This window comes from Panulirus ornatus, chromosome 4 (assembly GCF_036320965.1).
Source record: "Panulirus ornatus isolate Po-2019 chromosome 4, ASM3632096v1, whole genome shotgun sequence".
Taxonomy (NCBI): domain Eukaryota; kingdom Metazoa; phylum Arthropoda; class Malacostraca; order Decapoda; family Palinuridae; genus Panulirus; species Panulirus ornatus.
This window is the reverse complement of record NC_092227.1, coordinates 90,299,007-90,322,729: the sequence shown is the minus strand read 5'-3', so window position 1 is coordinate 90,322,729 and position 23,723 is coordinate 90,299,007. Positions and strand designations below refer to the sequence as shown.

Genomic DNA, 23,723 nt, shown 5'->3' with positions numbered 1-23,723 from the left:
GGTCAACATGCTGTCAATGGATTGAACCAGGGCATGTGAAGACTCGAGGTAAACCATGGAAAGTTTTGTTGGGCCTGGATGTGTAAAGGGAGCTGTGGTTTCGGAGCATTACACATGACAGCTACAGACTGAGTGTGAATGAATGTGGCTTTTTTTTATCTTTACCTGGCAGGTGTGTGTGCTGTTTCCTGTGTGATAGGTGGGATGAAGAAGTAAAAATGTTGGTGAAAGAGAATAAGAAAGCCATTTGGATAATGCATGTAAGGAAGGAGTGCAAATGACTGCGAGATGTATAAGAGAAAGTGGCAGGAGGTCAAGAGAAAGGTGCATGGGTTGAAAAAGAGTGCAAATGAGACTTGGGGTGAGAGAGAATCATTAAACTTTAAGGAAGACACAAAGATGTTTTCAAAAGGAGGTAAATAACATGCATAAGACAAGAGAACAAATGGGAACATCGGTGAAGGGGGAGAGGGTGAAGTGATAACAGGTAGTAATGAAATGAGGAGATGGAGTGAGTATTTTGAAGGGTTGTTGAATGTGTTTCATGATAGAGTGCCAGAAGTAGAGTGTTTTGGTCAGGGTGGTGTGCAAAGCCAGAGAGTCAGAGAGAGTGGTTTGGTAAAGAGAGAAGAGGTGGTGAAAGCCTTGGACAAAATGAAATCCAACAAGGCAGCAGGTTTGGATGGTATTGCAGTGGAATTTATCAAGACAGGTGGTGAATGAGTTGTTGATTAGTTGGTAAGGATATTCAGTGTATATGTGGATCATGGTGAAGTGCCTGAGGACTGGCAGAATGCATGTATAGAGCCAGTGTACAAAGGCAAAGGGGATAAAGGTAAGTTCAAATTACAAAGGCATACGTTTGTTGAGTATTCCTGAAAAATTGTATGGGAGGGTATTTATTGAGAGGGTGAAGGCATGTAAAGAGCATCAGATTAGGGAAGAGCAGTGTGGTTTCAGAAGTGGTAAAGGATGTGTGGATCAGGTGTTTGCTTTGAAAAATGAGTGTGAGAAATACTTAGAGAAACAGAAGGATTTGTATGTGGTATATGACAGGGTTGATAGAGATGCTTTGTGGAAGGTCTTAGAAATATACAGTGTGGGAGGTAAGCTTCTAGAAGGAGTGATAAGCTTTTACCAAAGATGTAAGGCATGTGCACGAGTAGGAAGAGAGGAGAGTGGCTGGTTCCCATTAAATGTTGGTCTGCAGAAGGGGTGTGTGACATCCCCATGGTTGTTTACTTTGTTTATGGATGGGGTGGTTAGGGAGGTAAATGCAAGAGATTTGGAGAGAGGGGCAAGTATGTAGTCTGCTGGAGAAGAGGGAAGTGAGTTCAGTTGCTGTTTGCTGGTGGCTAATTCAGGTGAGACACTGCAGTAGTTGGTGACTAAGTTTCAAAAAGTGTGAAAGGAGAAATTTGAGAGGAAATGTGAATAAGAGCAAGGTTATTAGCTTCAGCAGGGTCAAGGGACAATTTAGTTGGGATGTGAGGGTCAACAGAGAAAAGTTGGAGGAATTAAAGTGCTTTGGATATTTGGGAGTGGACTTAGCAGCAAATGGAACCAAGGAAGTGGAAATGAGTCATAGGGTGGAGGAGGGGGCAAAGGTTCTAGGAGAGATGAAAAATGTGTGAAAAGAAAGAACATTATCTTGGAGTGCAAAAATGGGTATATTTGAAGGAATAGCGGTTCCAACAATACTATTTAGCAGCGAGGCATTGGCTATACATAGGGTTGTATGGAGAAGGGTGGATGAAATGTTTGAGGACAATATGTGGTGCAAGGTGGTTTGATCAAGAAAACAATGAAAGGGTGAGAGAGACGTGTGGAAATAAATAGAGTGTGGTCGAGAGAGCAGAAGAGGGTGTCTCGAAATGGTTTGGACATATGGAGAGAATGAGTGTAGAAAGACTGACAAAGAGGATATATGTGTCAGAGATGGAGGGGACAAGGAGAAGTGGGAGACCAAACTGGTGGTAGAAGGATGGAGTGAAAATGATCTTGAATGATTGGGGCCTGAACATACAGGAGGGTGAAAGGCACACAAGGAACAGAGTGAACTGGAATGATGTAGTATACTGGGGTCAATTTGCTGTCAATGGACTGAATTAGGGCATGTGAAACAACTGGGGTAAACCATGGAAAGGTTTAAGGAACCTGCATGTGGATTGGGAGTTGTGGTTTGGGTGCATTACACATGACAGCTAGAGATTGAGTGTGCACAAATGTGACCTTTTTCTTTGTCCATTTTCCTGGTGCTACCTCGCTGAAGCAGGGAGTAGGACTGTTGTTTCCTGTGGGACGGGATAGCACCAGGAATGGATGAAGGCAAGCAAGTATGAATATTATCTAATTCATTTATTTTACTTTATTGCTGTCTCCCATGTTAGCGGGGTTGCACAAGGAAACAGATACACATGTATATACATACACATACACATGTATATACACATGTATATACATACACGTCCACACGCGCAAATATACATACCTATACATCTCAACGTATACGTATATATACACACACAAACAGATACATATATACACATGTACATAATTCATCCTATCTGCCTTTATTTATTCCCATCACCACCTCGCCACACATGAAATAACAACCCCCTCAGTCTCTAGCTGTCATGAATGATGCACCAAAACCACAGCTCCCTTACCACATCCAGGACCAAGAGAACTTTCCAAGGTTTACCCTAGACGCTTCACATGCCCTGGTTCAATCCATTGACAGCACGTCAACCCCAGTATACCACATCGTTCCAATTCACTCTATTCCTTGCACGCCTTTCACCCTCCTGCATCTTCAGGCCCGATCACTCAAAATCTCTTTCACTACATCTTTCCACCTCCAGTTTGGTCTCCCACTTCTCCTCGTTCCTTCCACCTCCGACACATATAACCTCTTGTTCAATCTTTCCTCACTCATTCTCTCCATGTGACCAAACCATTTCAAAACAGCCTCTTCTACTCTCTCAACCACACTCTATTTATTACCTCACATCTCTCTTACCCTTTTATTACTTATTCGATCAAATCACCTGACACCACATATTGTCCTCAAAAGTCTCATTTCCAGCACATCCACCCTCCTCCGCACAACTCTATCTGTAGCCCATGCCTCGCAACCATATAACATTGTTGGAACCACTATTCCTTCAAACATACCCATTTTTGCTTTCCAAGATAATGTTCTCGACTTCCACACATTTTTCAATGTTCCCAAAACTTTCACCCCCTTCCCCACCCTATGATTCACTTCTGCTTCCATGGATCCATCCGCTGCCAAATCCACTCCCAGATATCTAAAAAACTTCACTTCCTCCAGTTTTTCTCCATTCAAACTTACCTCCCAATTGACTTGTCCCTCAACCCTATGGTACCTAATAACCTTACTCTTATTCACATTTACTCTCAGCTTTCTTCTTTCACACACTTTACCAAACTCAGTCACCAGCTTCTGCAGTTTCTCACCTGAATCAGCCACCAGCGCAGTATCATCAGCGAACAACAACTGACTCACTTCCCAAGCTCTCTCATCCACAACAGACTGCATACTTGCCCCTCTTTCCAAAACTTTTGCATTCACCTCCCTAACAACTCCATCCATAAACAAATCAAACAACCATGCAGACATCACACACCAACATTCACTGAGAACCAATCACTTTCCTCTCTTCCTACACGTACACATGCCTTACGTCCTCGAATATTTTTTTTTTTTTTTGCTTTGTCACTGTCTCCCGCGCTTGCGAGGTAGCGCAAGGAAACAGATGAAAGAAATGGCCCAACCCACCCCCATACACATGTATATACATACGTCCACACACGCAAATATACATACCTACACAGCTTTCCATGGTTTACCCCAGATGCTTCACATGCCCTGTTTTAATCCACTGACAGCACGTTAACCCCGGTATACCACATCGATCCAATTCACTCTATTCTTTGCCCTCCTTTCACCCTCCTGCATGTTCAGGCCCCGATCACACAAAATCTTTTTCACTCCACCTTTCCACCTCCAATTTGGTCTCCCACTTCTCCTCGTTCCCTCCACCTCCGACACATATATCCTCTTGGTCAATCTTTCCTCACTCATTCTCTCCATGTGCCCTAACCATTTCAAAACACCCTCTTCTGCTCTCTCAACCACTCTCTTTTTATTTCCACACATCTCTCTTACCCTTACGTTACTTACTCAATCAAACCACCTCACACCACACATTCTCCTCAAACATCTCATTTCCAGCACATCCATCCTCCTGTGCACAACTCTATCCATAGCCCACGCCTCGCAACCATACAACGAATATGTACATGTATATATTGGCATATGTCTGTGTATGTATATGTATGTATATGTGTATATGCACATATATTGATATGTATATGCATATGTATTATTGGTGCATATGCACCTGGGCATGAGAAGAAAGATCATGAGAGGCAAGTGTTTTGGGAGCAGCTGAGTGAGTGTGTTAGTAGTTTTGATGCACGAGACCAGGTTATAGTGATGGGTGATTTGAATGCAAAGGTGCGTAATGTGGCAGTTGAGGGAATAATTGGTGTACATGGGGTGTTCAGTGTTGAAAATGGAAATGGTGAAGAGCTTGTAGATTTATGTGCTGAAAAGGGACTGGTGATTGGGAATACTTAGTTTAAAAAGAGAGATATACATAAGTATACTTATGGAAGTAGGAGAGATGGCCAGAGAGCGTTATTGGATTACATGTTAATTGATAGGTGCACAAAAGAGAGACTCTTGGATGTTAATGTGCTGAGAGGTGCAACTGGAGGGATCTCTGATCATTATCTTTTGGAGGCGAAGGTGAAGATTTGTAGAGGTTTTTACAATAGAGGAGAGAATGTTGTTGTGAAGAGAGTGGTCAAAGTAAGTGAGCTTGGGAAGGAGACTTGTGTGAGGAAGTACCAGGAGAAACTGAGTACAGAATGAAAAAAGGTGAGAACAAAGGACGTGAGGGGAGTGGGGGAGGAATGGGATAGATTTAGGGAAGCAGTGATGGCTTGCGCAAAAGATGCTTGTGGCATGAGGTGGGCAGATTAGAAAGGGTAATGAGTGGTGGGATGAAGAAGTAAGAGCATTAGTGAAATAGAAGAGAGAGGCATTTGGACGATTTTTGCAGGGAAATAATGCAAATGACTGGGAGATGTATGATAGAAAGAGAAAAGTGCAAGAGGCAAAAAAGAGGGCAAATGAGAGTTGGGGTGAGAGAGTATCATTAAATTTTAGGGACATTAAAAAGATGTTTTGGAAGGAGATAAATAAAGTGTGTAAGACAAGGGAACAAATGGGAACATCAGTGAAGGGGGCCAATGGGGAGGTGATAACAAGTAGTGGTGATGTGAGGAGAAGGAGTGAGAATTTTGATGGTTTGTTGAATGTGTTTGATAATAGAGTCGCAGACATAGGGTGTTCTGGTCAAAGTGGTGAGCAAAGTGAGAAGGTTAGGGAGAATGATTTGGTAAACAGAGAAGAGGTAGTAAAAGTTCTGCGGAACATGAAAGCCAGCAAGGCAGCGGGTTTGGATGGTATTACAGTGGAATTTATTTTAAAAGGGGGTGACTGTATCGTTGACTGGTTGGTAAGGATATTTAATGTATGTATGACTCATGGTGAGATACCTAAAGACTGGCAGAATGGTTGCAAAGTGCCATTGTACAAAGGCAAAGGGGATAAGAGTGAGTGCTCAAATTACAGAGGTATAAGTTTATTGAGTATTCCTGGGAAATTATATGGGAGGGTATTGACTGAGAGGGTGAAGGCATGTACAGAGCATCAGATTGGTGAAGAACATTGTGGTTCCAGAAGTGGTAGAGGATGTGTGGATCAGGTGTTTGCTTGAAAAGTGTATGTGAGAAATACTTAGAAAAGCAAATGGATTTGTATGTAGCATTTATGGATCAGGAGAAAGCATATGATAGAGTTGATAGAGATGCTCTGTGGAAGGTATTAAGAATATATGGTGTGGGAGGTAAGTTGTTAGAAGGAGTGAAAAGTTTTATCGAGGATGTAAGGCAAGTGTACGTGTAGCAAGAGAGGAAAGGGATTGGTTCTCAGTGAATGGTGGTCTGCGGCAGGGGTGGATGATGTCTCCATGGTTGTTTAATTTGTTTATGGATGGGGTTGTTAGGGAGAAGAATGCAAGAGTTTTGGAAAGAGGGGCAAGTATGCAGTCTGTTGTGGATGAGAGAGCTTGGGAAGTGAGTCAGTTGTTGTTCGCTGATGTTACAGCACTGATGGCTGATTCAGATGAGAAACTGCAGAAGCTGGTGACTGAGTTTGGTAAAGTGTGTGAAAGAAGAAAGCTGAGAGTAAATGAGAATAAGAGTAAGGTTATTAGGTACAGTAGGGTTGAGGGACAAGTCAATTGGGAGGTAAGTTTGAATGGAGAAAAACTGGAGGAAGTAAAGTGTTTTAGACATCTGGAAGTGGATTTGGTGGGGTTGGGGGCGAAAGTTCTGGGAGCATTGAAAAATGTGTGGAAGTCGAGATCGTTATCTTGGAAAGCAAAAATTGGTATGTTTGAAGGAATAGTGGTTCCAACAACGTTATATGGTTGCAAGGCGTGGGCTACAGATAGAGTTGTACGGAGGAGGGTGGATGTGCTGGAAATGAGACGTTTGAGGACAATATGTGGTGTGAGGTGGTTTGATCGAATAAGTAATGAAAAGGTAAGAGCGATGTGTGGTAATAAATAGAGTGTGGTTGAGAGAGCAGAAGAGGGTGTTTTGAAATGGTTTGGTCACATGGAGAGAATGAGTAAGGAAAGATTGACAAAGAGGATATATGTGTCAGAGGTGGAGGGAACGAGAAGTGGGAGACCAAATTAGAGGTGGAAGGATGGAGTGAAAAAGATTTTGAGTGATCGGGGCCTGAACATGCAGGAGTGTGACAGGCATGCATGGAATATAGTGAATTGGAACAACGTGGAATATCAGGGTCGAAGTGCTGTCAATGGATTGAACCAGGGCATGTGAAGCGTCTGGGGTAAACTAAGGAAATTTTTGTGGGGCCTGGATGTGGAAAGGGAGCTGTGGTTTCAGTGCATTATACATGAGAGCTAGAGACTGAGTGTGAACGAATGTGGCTTTTTTTTGTCTGCTTTCCTAATGCTACCTCACTGAAGCATGGAGTAACACTGCTGCTTCCTGTGGGACAGGGTAGCGACAGGAATGGATGAAGGCAAGCAAGTATGCAAATGCACATGTGTATATATGTATATGTCTGTGCATGTTTATGTACATGTATGTACATGTTGATGTGTATATGTATATATATATATATATATATTATTATATTATTTATTATACTTTGTCGCTGTCTCCCGCGTTTGCGAGGTAGTGCAAGGAAACAGACGGAAGAAATGGCCCAACCCCCCCCCCATACACATGTATATACATACGTCCACACACGCAAATATACATACCTACACAGCTTTCCATGGCTTACCCCAGACGCTTCACATGCCTTGATTCAATCCACTGACAGCACGTCAACCCCGGTATACCACATCACTCCAATTCACTCTATTCCTTGCCCTCCTTTCACCCTCCTGCATGTTCAGGCCCCGATCACACAAAATCTTTTTCACTTCATCTTTCCACCTCCAATTTGGTCTCCCTCTTCTCCTTCCTCCCTCCACCTCCGACACATATATCCTCTTGGTCAATCTTTCCTCACTCATCCTCTCCATGTGCCCAAACCACTTCAAAACACCCTCTTCTGCTCTCTCAACCACGCTCTTTTTATTTCCACACATCTCTCTTACCCTTACGTTACTCACTCGATCAAACCACCTCACACCATACATTGTCCTCAAACATCTCATTTCCAGCACATCCATCCTCCTGCGCACAACTCTATCCATAGCCCACGCCTCGCAACCATACAACATTGTTGGAACCACTATTCCTTCATACATACCCATTTTTGCTTTCCGAGATAATGTTCTCGACTTCCACACATTCTTCAAGGCTCCCAGAATTTTCACCCCCTCCCCCACCCTATGATCCACTTCCGCTTCCATGGTTCCATCCGCTGCCAGATCCACTCCCAGATATCTAAAACACTTCACTTCCTCCAGTGCATGTGTGGGCGTTTATGCATAGATGTGTGTATATGAGTGGATGGCTCATTGTTCTTTGGTTTCCTGGCGCTACCTCCACGATCCAGGAAATAGCCTTTAAGTGTAATAAATATAAATATATAAATGCATATTCATACTTGCTTGCCTTCATCCATTCCTGTCACTACCCCACCCCACTGGAAACAGCATCGCTACACCCCACTTCAGTGAGGTAGCATCAGGAAAAAAGACAAAAAAGGCCACATTTGTTCACACTCAGTCTCTAGCTCTCGAGTCATGCACTGAAACCACAGCTCCCTATCCACATCCAGGAACCACAGACCTTTCCATGGTTTACCCCAGAAATTTCACCTGCCTTGGTTCAGTCCACTGACAGCATGTCGACACCAGTACACCATATCGTTCCAATTCACTCTATTCCTTGCAAGCCTCTCACCTTCCTGTATGTTCAGGCCCTGATCACTAAATCTTTTTCACTCCATCCTTCCACCTCCAATTTGGTCTCCTTCTTCTCTTTGTTCACTCCACCTTTGACACATATATCCTCTTTGTCAATCTTTCCACACTCATTCTCTCCTTATGTACAAACCATTTCAACAGACATTCTTCTGCTCTCTCAACCACCCTCTCTGCATTTCCACACATTTCTCTTACCCTTTCATTACTTAATCAAATGACCTCACATCACATACTGTCCTCAAACATTTCATCCACCCTCCTCCGTACAACCCTACCTATAGCCCATGCCTCAAAACCGTATAACATAGTTGGAACTACTATTCCTTCAAACATACCCATTTTTGCTCTTCAAGATAACGTTCTTCCACACATTCTTCCTCGCTACTAGAACCTTTGCCCCCCTTCCCATCCTGTGACACACTTCCACTTCCATGGTTCCGTCCACTGCTTAATCCATTCCCAGATATCTAAAACACTTGATTTCCTCAAATTTTTCCCAATGAAACTCACATCCCAATTAACTTGTTCCTCAGCCCCGCTGAACCTTATACCCTTGCCCTTATTCACATTTACTCTCAACTTTCTTTCTCACACTTTTCCAAACTCAGTCACCTTCTGCAGTTTCTCACTCGAATTAGCCACTAGTGCTGTATCATCAGCGAACAACAACTGACTCACTTCCCAGGCTCTCCGAAACTCTTCCATTTACATTCCTAACCATCCCATTCATAAGCAAATTAAACAACCATGAGGACATCACACACCCCAGCTGCAAACTGACATTCACTAGAAACCAATCACTCTCCTCTCTTCCTACTCATACACATGCTTTACATCCTTGGTAAAAACTTTTCACTGCTTCTAGCAGCTTACCTCCCACACCACATATTCTTAAGACCTTCCACAAAGCATTTCTGTCAACCCTATCATAAGCCTTTTCCAGATCCATAACGGCTACACACAAATCCATTCTCCCTGACCCTCTCACTTCGCACATCACACCAACCAAAACACCTTATATCTACTCATCCTCCTCGAAGGCTCAGACTGGGGGTATCTGAATGTGTGTGGATGTAACCAAGATGAGGAAGAAAGGAGAGAGAGGTAGTATGTATGAGGTGAGAAACCTGGATGTTCTGGCTCTAAGTGAAACAAAGCTTAAGGGTAAAGCAGAAGTGTAGTTTGGGAAAGTCTTAGGGAGTAAAGTCAGGGGCTGGTGTGCATACAAGAGCAAAAGGAGTAGCACTACTCCTGAAGCAGGATTTGTGGGAGTAGGTGATAGAATGTAAGAAAGAAACTTCTAGATTGATGTGGGTAAAACTGAAACTGGATGGAAAGAGAATGGTGATTATTGGTGCCTATGTTCCTGGTTGTGAGAAAAAAGATCATGAGAGGAAAGTGTTTTGGGAGCAGCTGAGTGAGTATGTTACCAGCTTTCATGTGCGAGACCAGGTTATACTGAGGGGTGATTTAAATGAACAGGTGTGTAATGCAGTAGTTGAGGGTCTAATTGGTGTACATGGGTTGTTCAGTGTTGTAACAGAAATGGTGAAGAGATTGTGGATTTGTGTGCTGAAAAAAGTATGGTGATTGGGAATACCTGGTTTAAAAAGAGAGATACACAAGTATATGCATGTTAATTGATAGGCGTGTAAAAGAGAGACATTTGGATGTTAATGTGCTCAGGGGTGCAGCTGGAGGAATGTCTGACCACTATCTTGTGGAGGCGAAGGTAAATATTGTAGAGGATTTCAGAAAAGAAGAGAAAACATTGGGGAGATGAGAGTGGTGAGAGTAAGTAAGCATGGAAAGGAGATTTGTGTGAGGAAGTACCAGAAGAAACAGAGTGTAAATTGGCAAAAGGTGAGAGCAAATGATGTGAGGGGAGTGGTGAGGAATGGGATGTATTATGGGAAGTAGCGATGGCTTGCGCAAAAGATGCATGTGGCATGAGCGAGGTGAGAGGTGGGTAGATTAGAAAGGGTAGTGAGTGGTGGAAGGAAGAAGTAAGTTTATCAGTGAAACAGAAAATGAGAGGAGTTTCGATGATACTTGCAGGGAAGTAGTGCAAATGAATGGGAGATGTATAAAAGAAAGAAGGAAGTCAAGATAAAAGTGCAAAGGGTGAAAAAGAGGGCAAATGAGAGTTGGGTGAGACAGTATCATTAAATTTTAGAGAGAATATAAAGAAGTTATGGAAGGAGGTAAATAACATGTGTAAGACAAGATAGCAAATGGGAACATTGGTGAAGGGTGCAAGTGGGTAAGTAAAATCAGGTAGTGATTAAGAGAGAAGGAGATGGCTCATCAACTCATACACACATGTATATACATAAATGCCCATACACGCACACATACATTATTATCATCATTACTATACTTTGTCGCTGTCTCCCGTGTTAGTGAGGTAGCGCAAGAAAACAGACGAAAGAATGGCCCAACCCACCCACATACACATGTATATACATACACGTCCACATACACACATATACATACCTATACATTTCAACGTATACATACATATACATACACACATATACAATATACACATGCACATATTCATAGGGTATAGCAGCATCCAATGGGAAAGAAACAGATTGAAGGGTCAAACGTAAAGGAACAAATGTTAGAAGGAAGCTAGGGAGAAGAGCGTGGTAAGGAGGGGAGTGCTGCCTTGATCCATTCCCACTACCACCCTGCCACACATGAAATGACACCCCCTTCCCCCGCATGCACACGAGGTTACGCCAGTAAAGGACATCTAAGGCCACATTTGTCCACACTCAGACTCTTGCTGTCGTGTGTAATGCACCGAAACCACAGCTCCCTTTCCACATCTTGGCCCCACAAAACTTTCCATGGTTTACCCCAGACACTTCACATGCCCTGGTTCAATCCAATGACTGCATGTTGACCCCAGTGTACCACATCGTTCTAATTCACTATTTCTTGCACATCTTACACCCTCTTGTATGTTCAGGCCCTGATCGCTCAAAATCTTTTTCACTCCATCCTTCCACCTCCAATTTGGTCTCCTGCTTCTCGTTCCCTCCACCTATGACACATATATCCTCTCTGTCAATCTTTCCTCACTCATTCTCTCCATGTGACCAAACCATTTCAATACACCCTCTTCTGCTCTCTCAACCACACTCTTTTTATTACCACACATCTCTCTTACCCTTTCATTATTTACTCGATCAAACCATCTCACACCACATTGTCCTCAAACATCTCACTTCCAACACAACCACCCTCCTCTACACAACCCTATCTATAGCCCATGCCTCACAACCATATAACATTGTTGGAAACACTATTCCTTCAAACATAGCCATTTTTGCTTTCCGAGATAAAGTTCTCACCTTCCACACATTCTTCAATGCTCCCAGAACCTTTGCCCCCTCCCCAACCCTGTGACTCACTTCCACTTCCATGGTTCCATACATACATACATATACATATCAACATATACACATATACACACACATACACAGACTATTTATTTATTATCTAATATACTTAGTCACTGTCTCCCTTTTAGCGAAGTAGCACAAGGAAACAGACAAAAGAATGGCACAACCTACCCACATACACGTGAATATACATAAATGCCCACACACGCACATATACATACCTATACATTTCAACGTACATATACATATACATGCACAGACATACATATGTACAAATGTACATTTTCGCACTTGCTAGATTCATCCATTCCTGTCACCACTCCGCCACACATGAAATAGCATTCCCCTCTCACCCCACGTGCACATGAGGTAGCGCTAAGAAAAGATAACAAAGGCCACATTCGTCCACACTCAGTCTCTAGCTGTCATGTGTAATGCACCGAAACCACAGCTCCCTTTCCATATCCAGGCCCCACAAAACTTTCCATGGTTTACTCTAAACGCTTCACATGCCCTGGTTCAATCCATATACAGCACATTGACATATTCAGACATAAACATATATACACATATACACATTCATACTTGCTTGCCTTTTATCCATTCTTGTTGCTATCGCGACCCACAGAAGACCGCATCACTATCCCCTGCTTCAGTGAGGTAGCTCTTGGGAAACAGACAAAAAAGGCCCCATTCATTCACACTCAGTCTCTAGCTGTCATGTGAAATGCACCAAAACAACATCCCCCTATCCACATCCAGGCCCTACAGGCCTTCCCATCATTTACCCCAGACTTTTCACATGCCCTGGTTCAGTCCATTATCAGCACGTTGACCCTGGTATACCACATCGTTCCAATTCCTTCTATTCCTTGTATGCCTCTCACCTTCCTGTATGTTCAGACACCGATCGCTCAAAATCTTTATCACTCCATCCTTCCATCTCCAATTTGGTCATTCCCACTTATCCCCGTTCCCTCCACATCTGACACATATATCCTTAGTCAATCTCTACCCACTCACCCTCTCCACATGTCCAAACCACTGCAACACACCATCTTCTGCTCTCTCAACCACACTCTTTTTATTACCACAGATCTCTCTTACCCTTTTATTACTTATTCAATCAAACCAACTCACACCACATAACTGTCCTCAAACATTTCATTTCCAACACATCCACCCTCCTCCGTACAACCCTATCTATAGCCCATGCCTCGCAACCATATAATATTACTAAAACTACTATTCCTTCAAACACACCCATTTTTCTCTCTCAGATAATATTCTCTCCCTCCACACATTCTTCATTGCTCCCAAAACCTTCATCCCCTACCCCACCCTGTGACTTACTTCCACTTCCATGGTTCCATTCACTGCTAAGTCCACTCCAGATATTTAAAACACTCCACTTTCTCCAATTTTTCTCCCTTCAAGCTTATATCCCAATTTATCTGTCCCTCACCCCTACTGAACTTAATAACCTTGAATATTTGGTAAGTTTTTAAGTGTAATACCAGCCTTCTCTATGAATAATATGCATTTATAGTAAAATTTAATTGTTCTGTCACTTAAGAACCATACATGATCAAAAAATTCTAAAAAGATATTCAAATTCAGCAAGAAAAGTACTACAAGGTCCATCTATTTTAGATCATGAAACAAAGCAAAAGTTAAAAGTTTGTTGACCAGTGTTATCATCAATCAAATCAAGTTTTTACACATAATATTAGATTCATTATCTTGTGGAGGCTAAGGTGGAGATTTGTATGGGTTTTCAGAAAAGAAGAGTGAATGTTGGGGTGAAGAGGGTGGTGAGAGTAAGTGAGTTTGGGAAGGAGACTTGTGTGAGGAAGTACCTGGAGAGACTGAGTACAGAATGGAAAAAGGTGAGAACAATGGAAGTAAGGGGAGTGGGGGAGGAATGGGATGTATTTAGGGAATCAGTGATGGATTGCGCAAAAGATGCTTGTGGCATGAGAAGAGTGGGAGGCGGGTTGATTAGAAAGGGTAGTGAGTGGTGGGATGAAGAAGTAAGATTATTAGTGAAAGAGAAGAGAGAGGCATTTGGACGATTTTTGCAGGGAAAAAATGCAATTGAGTGGGAGATGTATAAAAGAAAGAGACAGGAGGTCAAGAGAAAGGTGCAAGAGGTGAAAAAGAGGGCAAATGAGAGTTGGGGTGAGAGAGTATCATTAAATTTTAGGGAGAATAAAAAGATGTTCTGGAAGGAGGTAAATAAAGTGCGTAAGACAAGGGAGCAAATGGGAACTTCAGTGAAGGGCGCAAATGGGGAGGTGATAACAAGTAGTGGTGATGTGAGAAGGAGATGGAGTGAGTATTTTGAAGGTTTGTTGAATGTGTTTGATGATAGAGTGGCAGATATAGGGTGTTTTGGTCGAGGTGATGTGCAAAGTGAGAGGCTTAGGGAAAATGATTTGGTAAACAGAGAAGAGGTAGTAAAAGTTTTGCGGAAGATGAAAGCTGGCAAGGCAGCAGGTTTGGATGGTATTGCAGTGGAATCTATTAAAAAAGGGGGTGACTGTATTACTGACTGGTTGGTAAGGTTATTCAATGTATGTATGACTCATGGTGAGGTGCCTGAGGATTGGCCGAATGCATGCACAGTGCCATTGTACAAAGGCAAAGGGGATAAGAGTGAGTGCTCCAATTACAGAGGTATAAGTTTGTTGAGTATTCCTGGTAAATTATATGGGAGGGTATTGATTAAGAGGGTGAAGGCATGTACAGAGCATCAGATTGGGGAAGAGCAGTGTGGTTTCAGAAGTGGTAGAGGATGTATGGATCAGGTGTTTGCTTTGAAGAATGTATGTGAGAAATACTTAGAAAAGCAAATGGATTTGTATGTGGCATTTATGGATCTGGAGAAGGCATATGATAGAGTTGATAGAGATGCTCTGTGGAAGGTATAAAGAATATATGGTGTGGGAGGCAAGTTGTTAGAAGCAGTGAAAGGTTTTTATCGAGGATGTAAGGCATGTGTACGTGTAGGAAGAGAGGAAAGTGATTGGTTCTCAGTGAATGTAGGTTTGCGGCAGGGGTGTGTGATGTCTCCATGGTTGTTTAATTTGTTTATGGATGGGGTTGTTAGGGAGGTGAATGCAAGAGTTTTGGAAAGAGGGGCAAGTATGAAGTCTGTTGGGGATGAGAGAGCTTGGGAAGTGAGTCAGTTGTTGTTCGCTGATGATACAGCGCTGGTGGCTGATTCATGTGAGAAACTGCAGAAGCTGGTGACTGAGTTTGGTAAAGTGTGTGAAAGAAGAAAGTTAAGAGTAAATGTGAATAAGAGCAAGGTTATTAGGTACAGTAGGGTTGAGGGTCAAGTCAATTGGGAGGTAAGTTTGAATGGAGAAAAACTGGAGGAAGTGAAGTGCTTTAGATATCTGGGAGTGGATCTGGCAGCGGATGGAACCATGGAAGCGGAAGTGGATCATAGGGTGGGGGAGGGGGCGAAAATCCTGGGAGCCTTGAAGAATGTGTGGAAGTCGAGAACATTATCTCGGAAAGCAAAAATGGGTATGTTTGAAGGAATAGTGGTTCCAACAATGTTGTATGGTTGCGAGGCGTGGGCTATGGATAGAGTTGTGCGCAGGAGGATGGATGTGCTGGAAATGAGATGTTTGAGGACAATGTGTGGTGTGAGGTGGTTTGATCGAGTAAGTAACGTAAGGGTAAGAGAGATGTGTGGAAATAAAAAGAGCGTGGTTGAGAGAGTAGAAGAGGGTGTTTTGAAATGGTTTGGGCACATGGAGAGAATGAGTGAAGAAAGATTGACCAAGGGGATATATGTGTCGGAGGTGGAGGGAACGAGGAGAAGTGGGAGACCAAATTGGAGGTGGAAAGATGGAGTGAAAAAGATTTTGTGTGATCGGGGCCTGAACATGCAGGAGGGTGAAAGGAGGGCAAGGAATAGAGTGAATTGGATCGATGTGGTATACTGGGGTTGACGTGCTGTCAGTGGATTGAATCAGGGCATGTGAAGCGTCTGGGGTAAACCATGGAAAGCTGTGTAGGTATGTATATTTGCGTGTGTGGATGTATGTATATACATGTGTATGGGGGTGGGTTGGGCCATTTCTTTCGTCTGTTTCCTTGCGCTACGTCGCAAACACGGGAGACAGCGACAAAGCAAAAAAAAAAAAAAAAAAAAAAAAAAAAAAAAAAAAATTAGATTCAAATAAAATGTGGAAGATTATCCACAGCCTCTCGTATATCTAGGCAATTGAATTCAGCCTTAAAAAGTACTTTGGCGACTCAAAATTTCTGAAGCTAAATTACCTGTCTATATCTAATTCCCTTTTACTCACTTGATTTGCTCCTATTCTTTTCCCTGCATGTAATGCATGAAAAAAATCAATATGTTTCATACTTACATTTCTGATGGAAACATTTGCAACTAATTTCCAGTGGTCCAGAAGGGCATGAAGATATTCATATCCTTGGTAACTGATGGCCATCTGTTCAAATACTTCAATTGCTCGGCTAAGGCTAACATTGGCTCCCATAACCAATGGTGATCTTACATGAATAATGTAGAACTCCTTTACAAGATTAGTGCTGATGTAAATGGTGTAAGGCCCATCTTCTTTATATACTCCTGCAGGAAAACATTATAATTTAGCATACATAATTAGATGATGTCCTTATCTTACTGCAGTTAGTCATCTGAAATAGACACTACCTATTTAATTTTTATAAACATGTGTGTTCATATCTTTTTTAGAATTCCTACATAAAAAAAAACAAGGGTTAATCATCAAGAGTTCCTTTACTCTAATTCTGAATATAAATGTGTATAATCAAAAAATCAAATACCTACAACTTTGGCAAGTACTAAAAATGCACAATAAAATCCCAACATCCATAAAGGTGAGTCTTCAAACTACAGAGGCATAAGTTTCTTGAGTATTCCTGGGAAATTGTATGGGAGGGTACTGACAAAGAGGGTATAGGCATGTAAAGAGCATCAGATTGCAGAATAGCAGTGTGGTTTCAGAAGGGGTAGAGGAAATATGGATCAGGTGTTTGTGTTGAAAAATAAGTGTAAGAAATACTTAGAAAAACAAATGGATTTGTATGTAGCATTTATGGAACTGGAGAAAGCATATGATAGGGGTGATAGATATGCTTTATGGAAGGTCTTAAGAGTATATGGTGACGGAGGTACACTGCTAGAACCAGTGAAGATTTTACCAATGATGTAAGGCATATGTAGGAGTAGGAGGAGAAAAGAGTGATTGGTTCCCAGTGAAGGTTGGTCTGTGGCAGAGGTGTGTCATGTCCCCATGGTTCTTTAATTTGTTTATGGATTGGGAGGGGTTAAGGAGATGAATGCAAGAGTTTTGGAGAGAGAAGTGAGTATGCAGTCTGTTGGGAATGAGAGGGCCTGGAAGGTGAGTCGGATGTTATTCACTGATCATACAGCTCTGGTGGCTGATTCGAGTGAGAAACTGCAGAAGTTGGTAAGTGAGTTTGGATGAGTTTGGAAAAGTGTGTGAAAGGAGAAAATTGAGAGTAAATGTGAATAACAGCAACATTATTAGGTTCAATAGGGTTGAAGAACAAGTTAATTGGGATGCAAGTTTGAATTGAAAAAAATTGAAGGAAGTGAAGCGTTTCAGATATCTGGGAGTGGGCTTAGCAGGAAATGGAACCATGGAAGTGGAAGCAAGTCATAGGGAGTGGGAAGGGGAAAAGGCTCTGGGAGAGATGAAGAATGTGTGGAAGGAGAGAACGTTATCTCGGAGAGCATAAATAGGTATGTCTGAGGGAATAGTAGTTCCAACAATATTATATGGTTGTGAGGCATGGGCCATGGATAGGGTTGTACAGAGGAGGGTGGATGTGTTGGAAATGAAATGTTTGAGGACAATATGTGGTTTGAGGTATTTTGAGTAAGTAATGAAAGGGTAAAAGAGATGTGTGGTAAAAAGAGTGTGGTTGAGAGAGTAGAAGAGGGTATTGAAATGGCTTGGACACATGGAGAGAATGAGTGAGGAAAGATTGACAAAGAGGATACGTGTCAGAGGTGGAGAGAACAAGAAGTGGGAGACCGAATTGGAGGTGGAAGGATGGAGTGAAGGGGATTTTGAGCAATCGGGGCTTTAACATACGGGAGGGTGAGAGGCAAGGAATAAAGTGAATTGGAATGATGTGGTATACCAGGGTCGATGTGCTGTCAATGGACCAAACCAGGGCATGTGAAGCTCATGGGGTAAACCATGGAAAGGTCTCTGAGGCCTGGATGTGGATATGGTGCGTTACACATGAAAGCTAGAGATTGAGTGTGAATGAATAAGGCCTTTTATGTCTGTTTTCTGGGCGCTACCCCATTCTTCAGTGAGGTAGTGATGCCATTTTCCTGTGGAGCAGGGTAGCGACAGGAACGGATGAAGGCAGGCAGGTATTAATATGTAAATGTGTATGTATGTATATGTCTGTGTATGTGTATGTATATGTATGCATATGTTGATATGCATATGTATGTTTATGTGTGTATATGGGCGTTCATGTATATATAAAAGTATACGAGTGACTGGGCTATTCTTTGTCTGTTTCCTGTCGCTACCTCACTGATGTGGGAAGCAGCGATTATGTATAATATATTCATTTATATATATTATATCATACTTAATCACCGTCTCCCACGTTAGCGAGGTAGTGCAAGAAAATAGACGAGGAATGGCCCAACCCACCCACATACACATGTATATACATAAACACCCACACATGCACATACATTCCATATACATTTCAATGTATACATACATATGCATACACAGACATATACATATACACACATGTACATATTCATACTTGCTGCCTTCATCCGTTCCTGTTGCCACCCCACCACACATGAAATAGCATCCGCCCCCTCACCCCCTCCTCCAGCAAGGCAGCACCAAGAAAACACAAAAAAGCCACATTCATTTGCACTCAGTTTCTACCTGTCATGTGTAATGCACTAAAGCCACAGCCACCTTTCCACCTAAAAGGCCCCACAGACCTTTCCATGGTTTACCCCAGATGCTTCACATGCCCTGGTTCAATCCACTGAAAGCACATTGACCCCGGTATACCACATCATTCTAATTCACTCTATTCCTTGCATAAATTTCACTCTCCTGTATGTTCAGGCCCCAATCACTCAAAATCTTTTTAATTACATCTTTCCACCTCCAATTTGGTCTCCTGCTTCTCCTTCTTCCCTCCACCTCTGACACTTATGCCCTCTTTGTCAATCTTTTCTCACTCATTCTCTCCATGTGTCCAAACCATTTCAAAACACCCTCTTCTGCTCTCTCAACCTCACTCATTCTATTTCCACACATCTCACTCACCCTATCATTACTTACTTGATCAAACCACCTCACACCACATATTGTCCTCAAACATTTCAGTTCCAACACATCCACCCTCCTCCCCACAACCCTATCTATAGCCCATGCCTCGCAACAATATAACAATGTTGAAACCACTATTCCTTCAAACATACCCATTTTTGCTCTCCGAAACAATGTTCTCACCTTCCACACATTCTTCAACTCTCCCAAAACCTTTGCCCCCTCCCACACCCTGTGACTCACTTCCACTTCCATGGTTCCATTGGGTGCCAAATCCACTCCCAGATATCTAAAACACTTCACTTCCTCCATTTTTTCTCCATTCAAACTTACCTCCCAATAAAATTCGTCCCTCAATCCTACTGAACCTGATAACCTTGCTCTTATTCACATTTACTCTCAGCTTTCTTCTTTCACACACTTTACCAAACTCAGTCACCAGCCTCTGCAGTTTCTCACCTGAATCAGCCACCAGAGCTATATCATCAGTGAACAACAACTGACTCACTGCTTCCCAAGCCCTCTCATCCACAACAGACTGCATACTTGCCTCTCTCTTCAAAACTCTTGCATTCACCTCCCTAACCACCCTATCCATAAACAAATTAAACAACCATGGAGACATCACGCACCCCCTGCTGCAAACCGACATTCACTGGGAACCAATCACTTTCCTCTCTTCCTACTTGTACACATGCCTTACATCCTTGATTAAAACATTTCACTACTTCTAGCAACTTACCTCCCACACCATATACTCTTAATACCTTCCACAATATGGTGTGGGAGGCAAGTTGTTAGAAGCAGTGAAAAGTTTTTATCGAGGATGTAAGGCATGTGTACGAGTAGGAAGAGAGGAAAGTGATTGGTTCTCAGTAAATGTAGGTTTGCGGCAGGGGTGTGTGATGTCTCCATGGTTGTTTAATTTTAATTTGTTTATGGATGGGGTTGTTAGGGAGGTGAATGCAAGAGTTTTGGAAAGAGGGGCAAGTATGAAGTCTGTTGTGGATGAGAGAGCTTGGGAAGTGAGTCAGTTGTTGTTCACTGATGATACAGCGCTGGTGGCTGATTCATGTGAGAAACTGCAGAAGCTGGTGACTGAGTTTGGTAAAGTGTGTGAAAGAAGAAAGTTAAGAGTAAATGTGAATAAGAGCAAGGTTATTAGGTACAGTAGGGTTGAGGGTCAAGTCAATTGGGAGGTAAGTTTGAATGGAGAAAAACTGGAGGAAGTAAAGTGTTTTAGATATCTGGGAGTGGATCTGGCAGCGGATGGAACCATGGAAGCGGAAGTGAATCATAGGGTGGGGGAGGGGGCGAAAATTCTGGGAGCCTTGAAGAATGTGTGGAAGTCGAGAACATTATCTCGGAAAGCAAAAATGGGTATGTTTGAATGAATAGTGGTTCCAACAATGTTGTATGGTTGCGAGGCATGGGCTATGGATAGAGTTGTGCGCAGGAGGGTGGATGTGTTGGAAATGAGATGTTTGAGGACAATGTGTGGTGTGAGGTGGTTTGATCGAGTAAGTAATGTAAGGGTACGAGAGATGTGTGGAAATAAAAAGAGCGTGGTTGAGAGAGCAGAAGAGGGTGTTTTGAAATGGTTTGGGCACATGGAGAGAATAAGTGAGGAAAGATTGACCAAGAGGATATATGTGTCGGAGGTGGAGGGAACGAGGAGAAGTGGGAGACCAAAAGTGGAGGTGGAAAGATGGAGTGAAAAAGATTTTGTGTGATTGGGGCCTGAACATGCAGGAGGGTGAAAGGAGGGCAAGGAATAGAGTGAATTGGATCGATGTGGTATACCGGGATTGACGTGCTGTCAGTGGATTGAATCAGGGCATATGAAGCGTCTGGGGTAAACTATGGAAAGTTGTGTGGGGCCTGGATGTGGAAAGGGAGCTGTGGTTTCAGGCATTATTGCGTGACAGCTGGAGACTGAGTGTGAACGAATGGGGCCTTTGTTGTCTTTTCCTAGTGCTACCTCGCACACATGAGGGGGAGGGGGATGGTATTCCATGTGTGGCGAGGTGGCGATGGGAATGAATAGGGGCAGACAGTGTGAATTGTGTGCATGGGTATATATGTATGTGTCTGTGTGTGTATATATATGTGTACATTGGGATGTATAGGTATGTATATTTGCGTGTGTGGGCATGTGTGTGTGTACATTGTGTAAGGGGGTGGGTTGGGCCATTTTCTTTCGTCTGTTTCCTTGCGCTACCTCGCAAACGCGGGAGACAGCAACAAAGCAAAATAAATATATAATAAAATACCTTCCACAAAGCACCTCTATGAAGCCTATCATATGCCTTCTCCAGATCCATAAATGCTACATACAAATCCATCTGTTTTTCTAAGTATTTCTCACATACATTCTTCAAAGCAAACACCTGTTCCATACATCCTCTACCACTTCTAAAACCACACTCCTCTTCCCCAATCTGATGCTCAGCAATGCCTTTACCTGCTTAATCAATACCCTCCCATATAAATTCTTTCATTCCAACATTATTGGAACTGCTATTCCATCAAACATACCCATTTTTGCTCTCCGAGACAATGTACTCGCCTTACACACAATCTTCAACACTCCCAAAACCTTTGCCCCTTCCCCCACCCTGTGACTCACTTCCACCTTCATGGTTCCATCCACTGCTAAGTCCACTCCTAGATATCTAAAACACATCACTTCCTCCAGTTTTTCTCCATTCAAACTTACCTCCAAATTAACTTGTCCAACAACACTGAACCTAATAACCTTGCTCATATTCACATTTACTCTCAACTTGACTATTTCACACACTTTGCCAAACTCAGCCACCAACTTCAGCAGTTTCCCACCCGAATCATCCACCAGTGCTGTATCATCAGCGAACAACAACTGACTCACTTCCCAAGCCCTCTCATCCACAACAAACAGCATACTTGCTCCTCTTTCCAAAAACTCTTGCAGTCACTTCCCTAACCACCCCATTCATAAACAAATTAAATAACCATGGAAACATCACGCACCACCGCCACAATCCGACATTCACTGGGAACCAATCAATTTCCTCTCTCCTCACTTGTACACATGCCTTACATCCTTGGTACAAACTTTTCACTGGCTTCTAGCAACTTGCCTCCCATGCCATATGTTCTCAAAACCTTCCACAAAGCATCTCTATCAACTCTATTATATGCCTTCTCCAGATCCATAAATGCTACATACAAATCCAACTGTTTTTCAAAGTATTTCTCATGTACATTCTTCAAAGCAAACACCAGATCTGCACATCCTCTACACTTCTGAAACAACACTACTCTTCCCCAGTCTGATGCTTTGTACATGCCTTTACACTCTCAATCAATACCTTCCCATATAATTTCCAAGGAATACTCAACAAACTTATGCCTCTGTAATTTGAACAATCACCTTTATCCCCTTTGCCTTTGTACAGTGGCACTATGCATGCATTCTGCCAATCCTCAGGTACTTTACCATGATCCATACATACAGTGAATATCCTTTTTAACCAATCAACAACACAGTCACTTCCTCTTTTAATAAATTCCACAGCAATATCATCCAAACCTGCTGCCTTGCCAGCCTTCATCTTCCTCAAAGCTTTCACTCCCTCTCATCTGTTTATCAAACCCTGACCAAAACACCTTATATCTGCCACTCTTTCATCTAACACATTCAACAAATCTTCAAAATACTCACTCCATCTCCTCACTTCATCACTACTTGATATCACCTACCCTTTTGTCCCCTTCACTGATGCTCCCATTTGTTCTCTTGTCTTCCACACTTCATTTACCTCCTTCTAAAACATCTTTTTAAACTCCCTAAAATTTAATGATACTCTCCCACCCTAACTCTCATTTGCCCTCTTTTTTACCTCTTGCACATTTCTCTTGACCCCCTGCCACTTTCTTTCATATATCACCAAATCATTTGCACTACTTCCCTGCAAAAATCATCCAATCGCCTCTCTCTTCTCCCTAACATTCTCTCTTCTTTTTTGAAAACCTTAACAAATCTTCACCTTCATCTCTACAAAATATTGATCAAACATCCCTTCATCTGGCTCTCTCAGCAAATCAACCTTCATAAGTCTCTCTTTAACATGCCTATCAATTAACATACAATCCAGCAACACTGTCTGGCAATCTCACCTACTCACATATGTATCTATCATTTTATTATACTTTGTTGCTGTCTGCCGTGTTAGTGAGGTAGCGCAAGGAAACAGACAAAAGAATTGCACAACCCACCTACATACACATATATATATATATACATACACACCCACACACGCATATATAAATTTTTTTTTTTTTTTTTTTTTGCTTTGTCGCTGTCTCCCGCGTTTGCGAGG

At 42.4% G+C, this 23,723-nt stretch overlaps 1 protein-coding gene across 1 annotated transcript in view; it reads right to left on the bottom strand.

The window, feature by feature from the left end:
* The window catches only part of LOC139764912 (uncharacterized), a 567,165-nt gene that overhangs the window by 458,332 nt on the left and 85,110 nt on the right, over positions 1 to 23,723 (bottom strand). Inside the window, exon 6 of the mRNA XM_071691991.1 lies at positions 16,390 to 16,613. Coding sequence (XP_071548092.1) covers positions 16,390 to 16,613 — 224 coding nt within the window. The remainder of the gene's footprint in view (positions 1 to 16,389; positions 16,614 to 23,723) is intronic.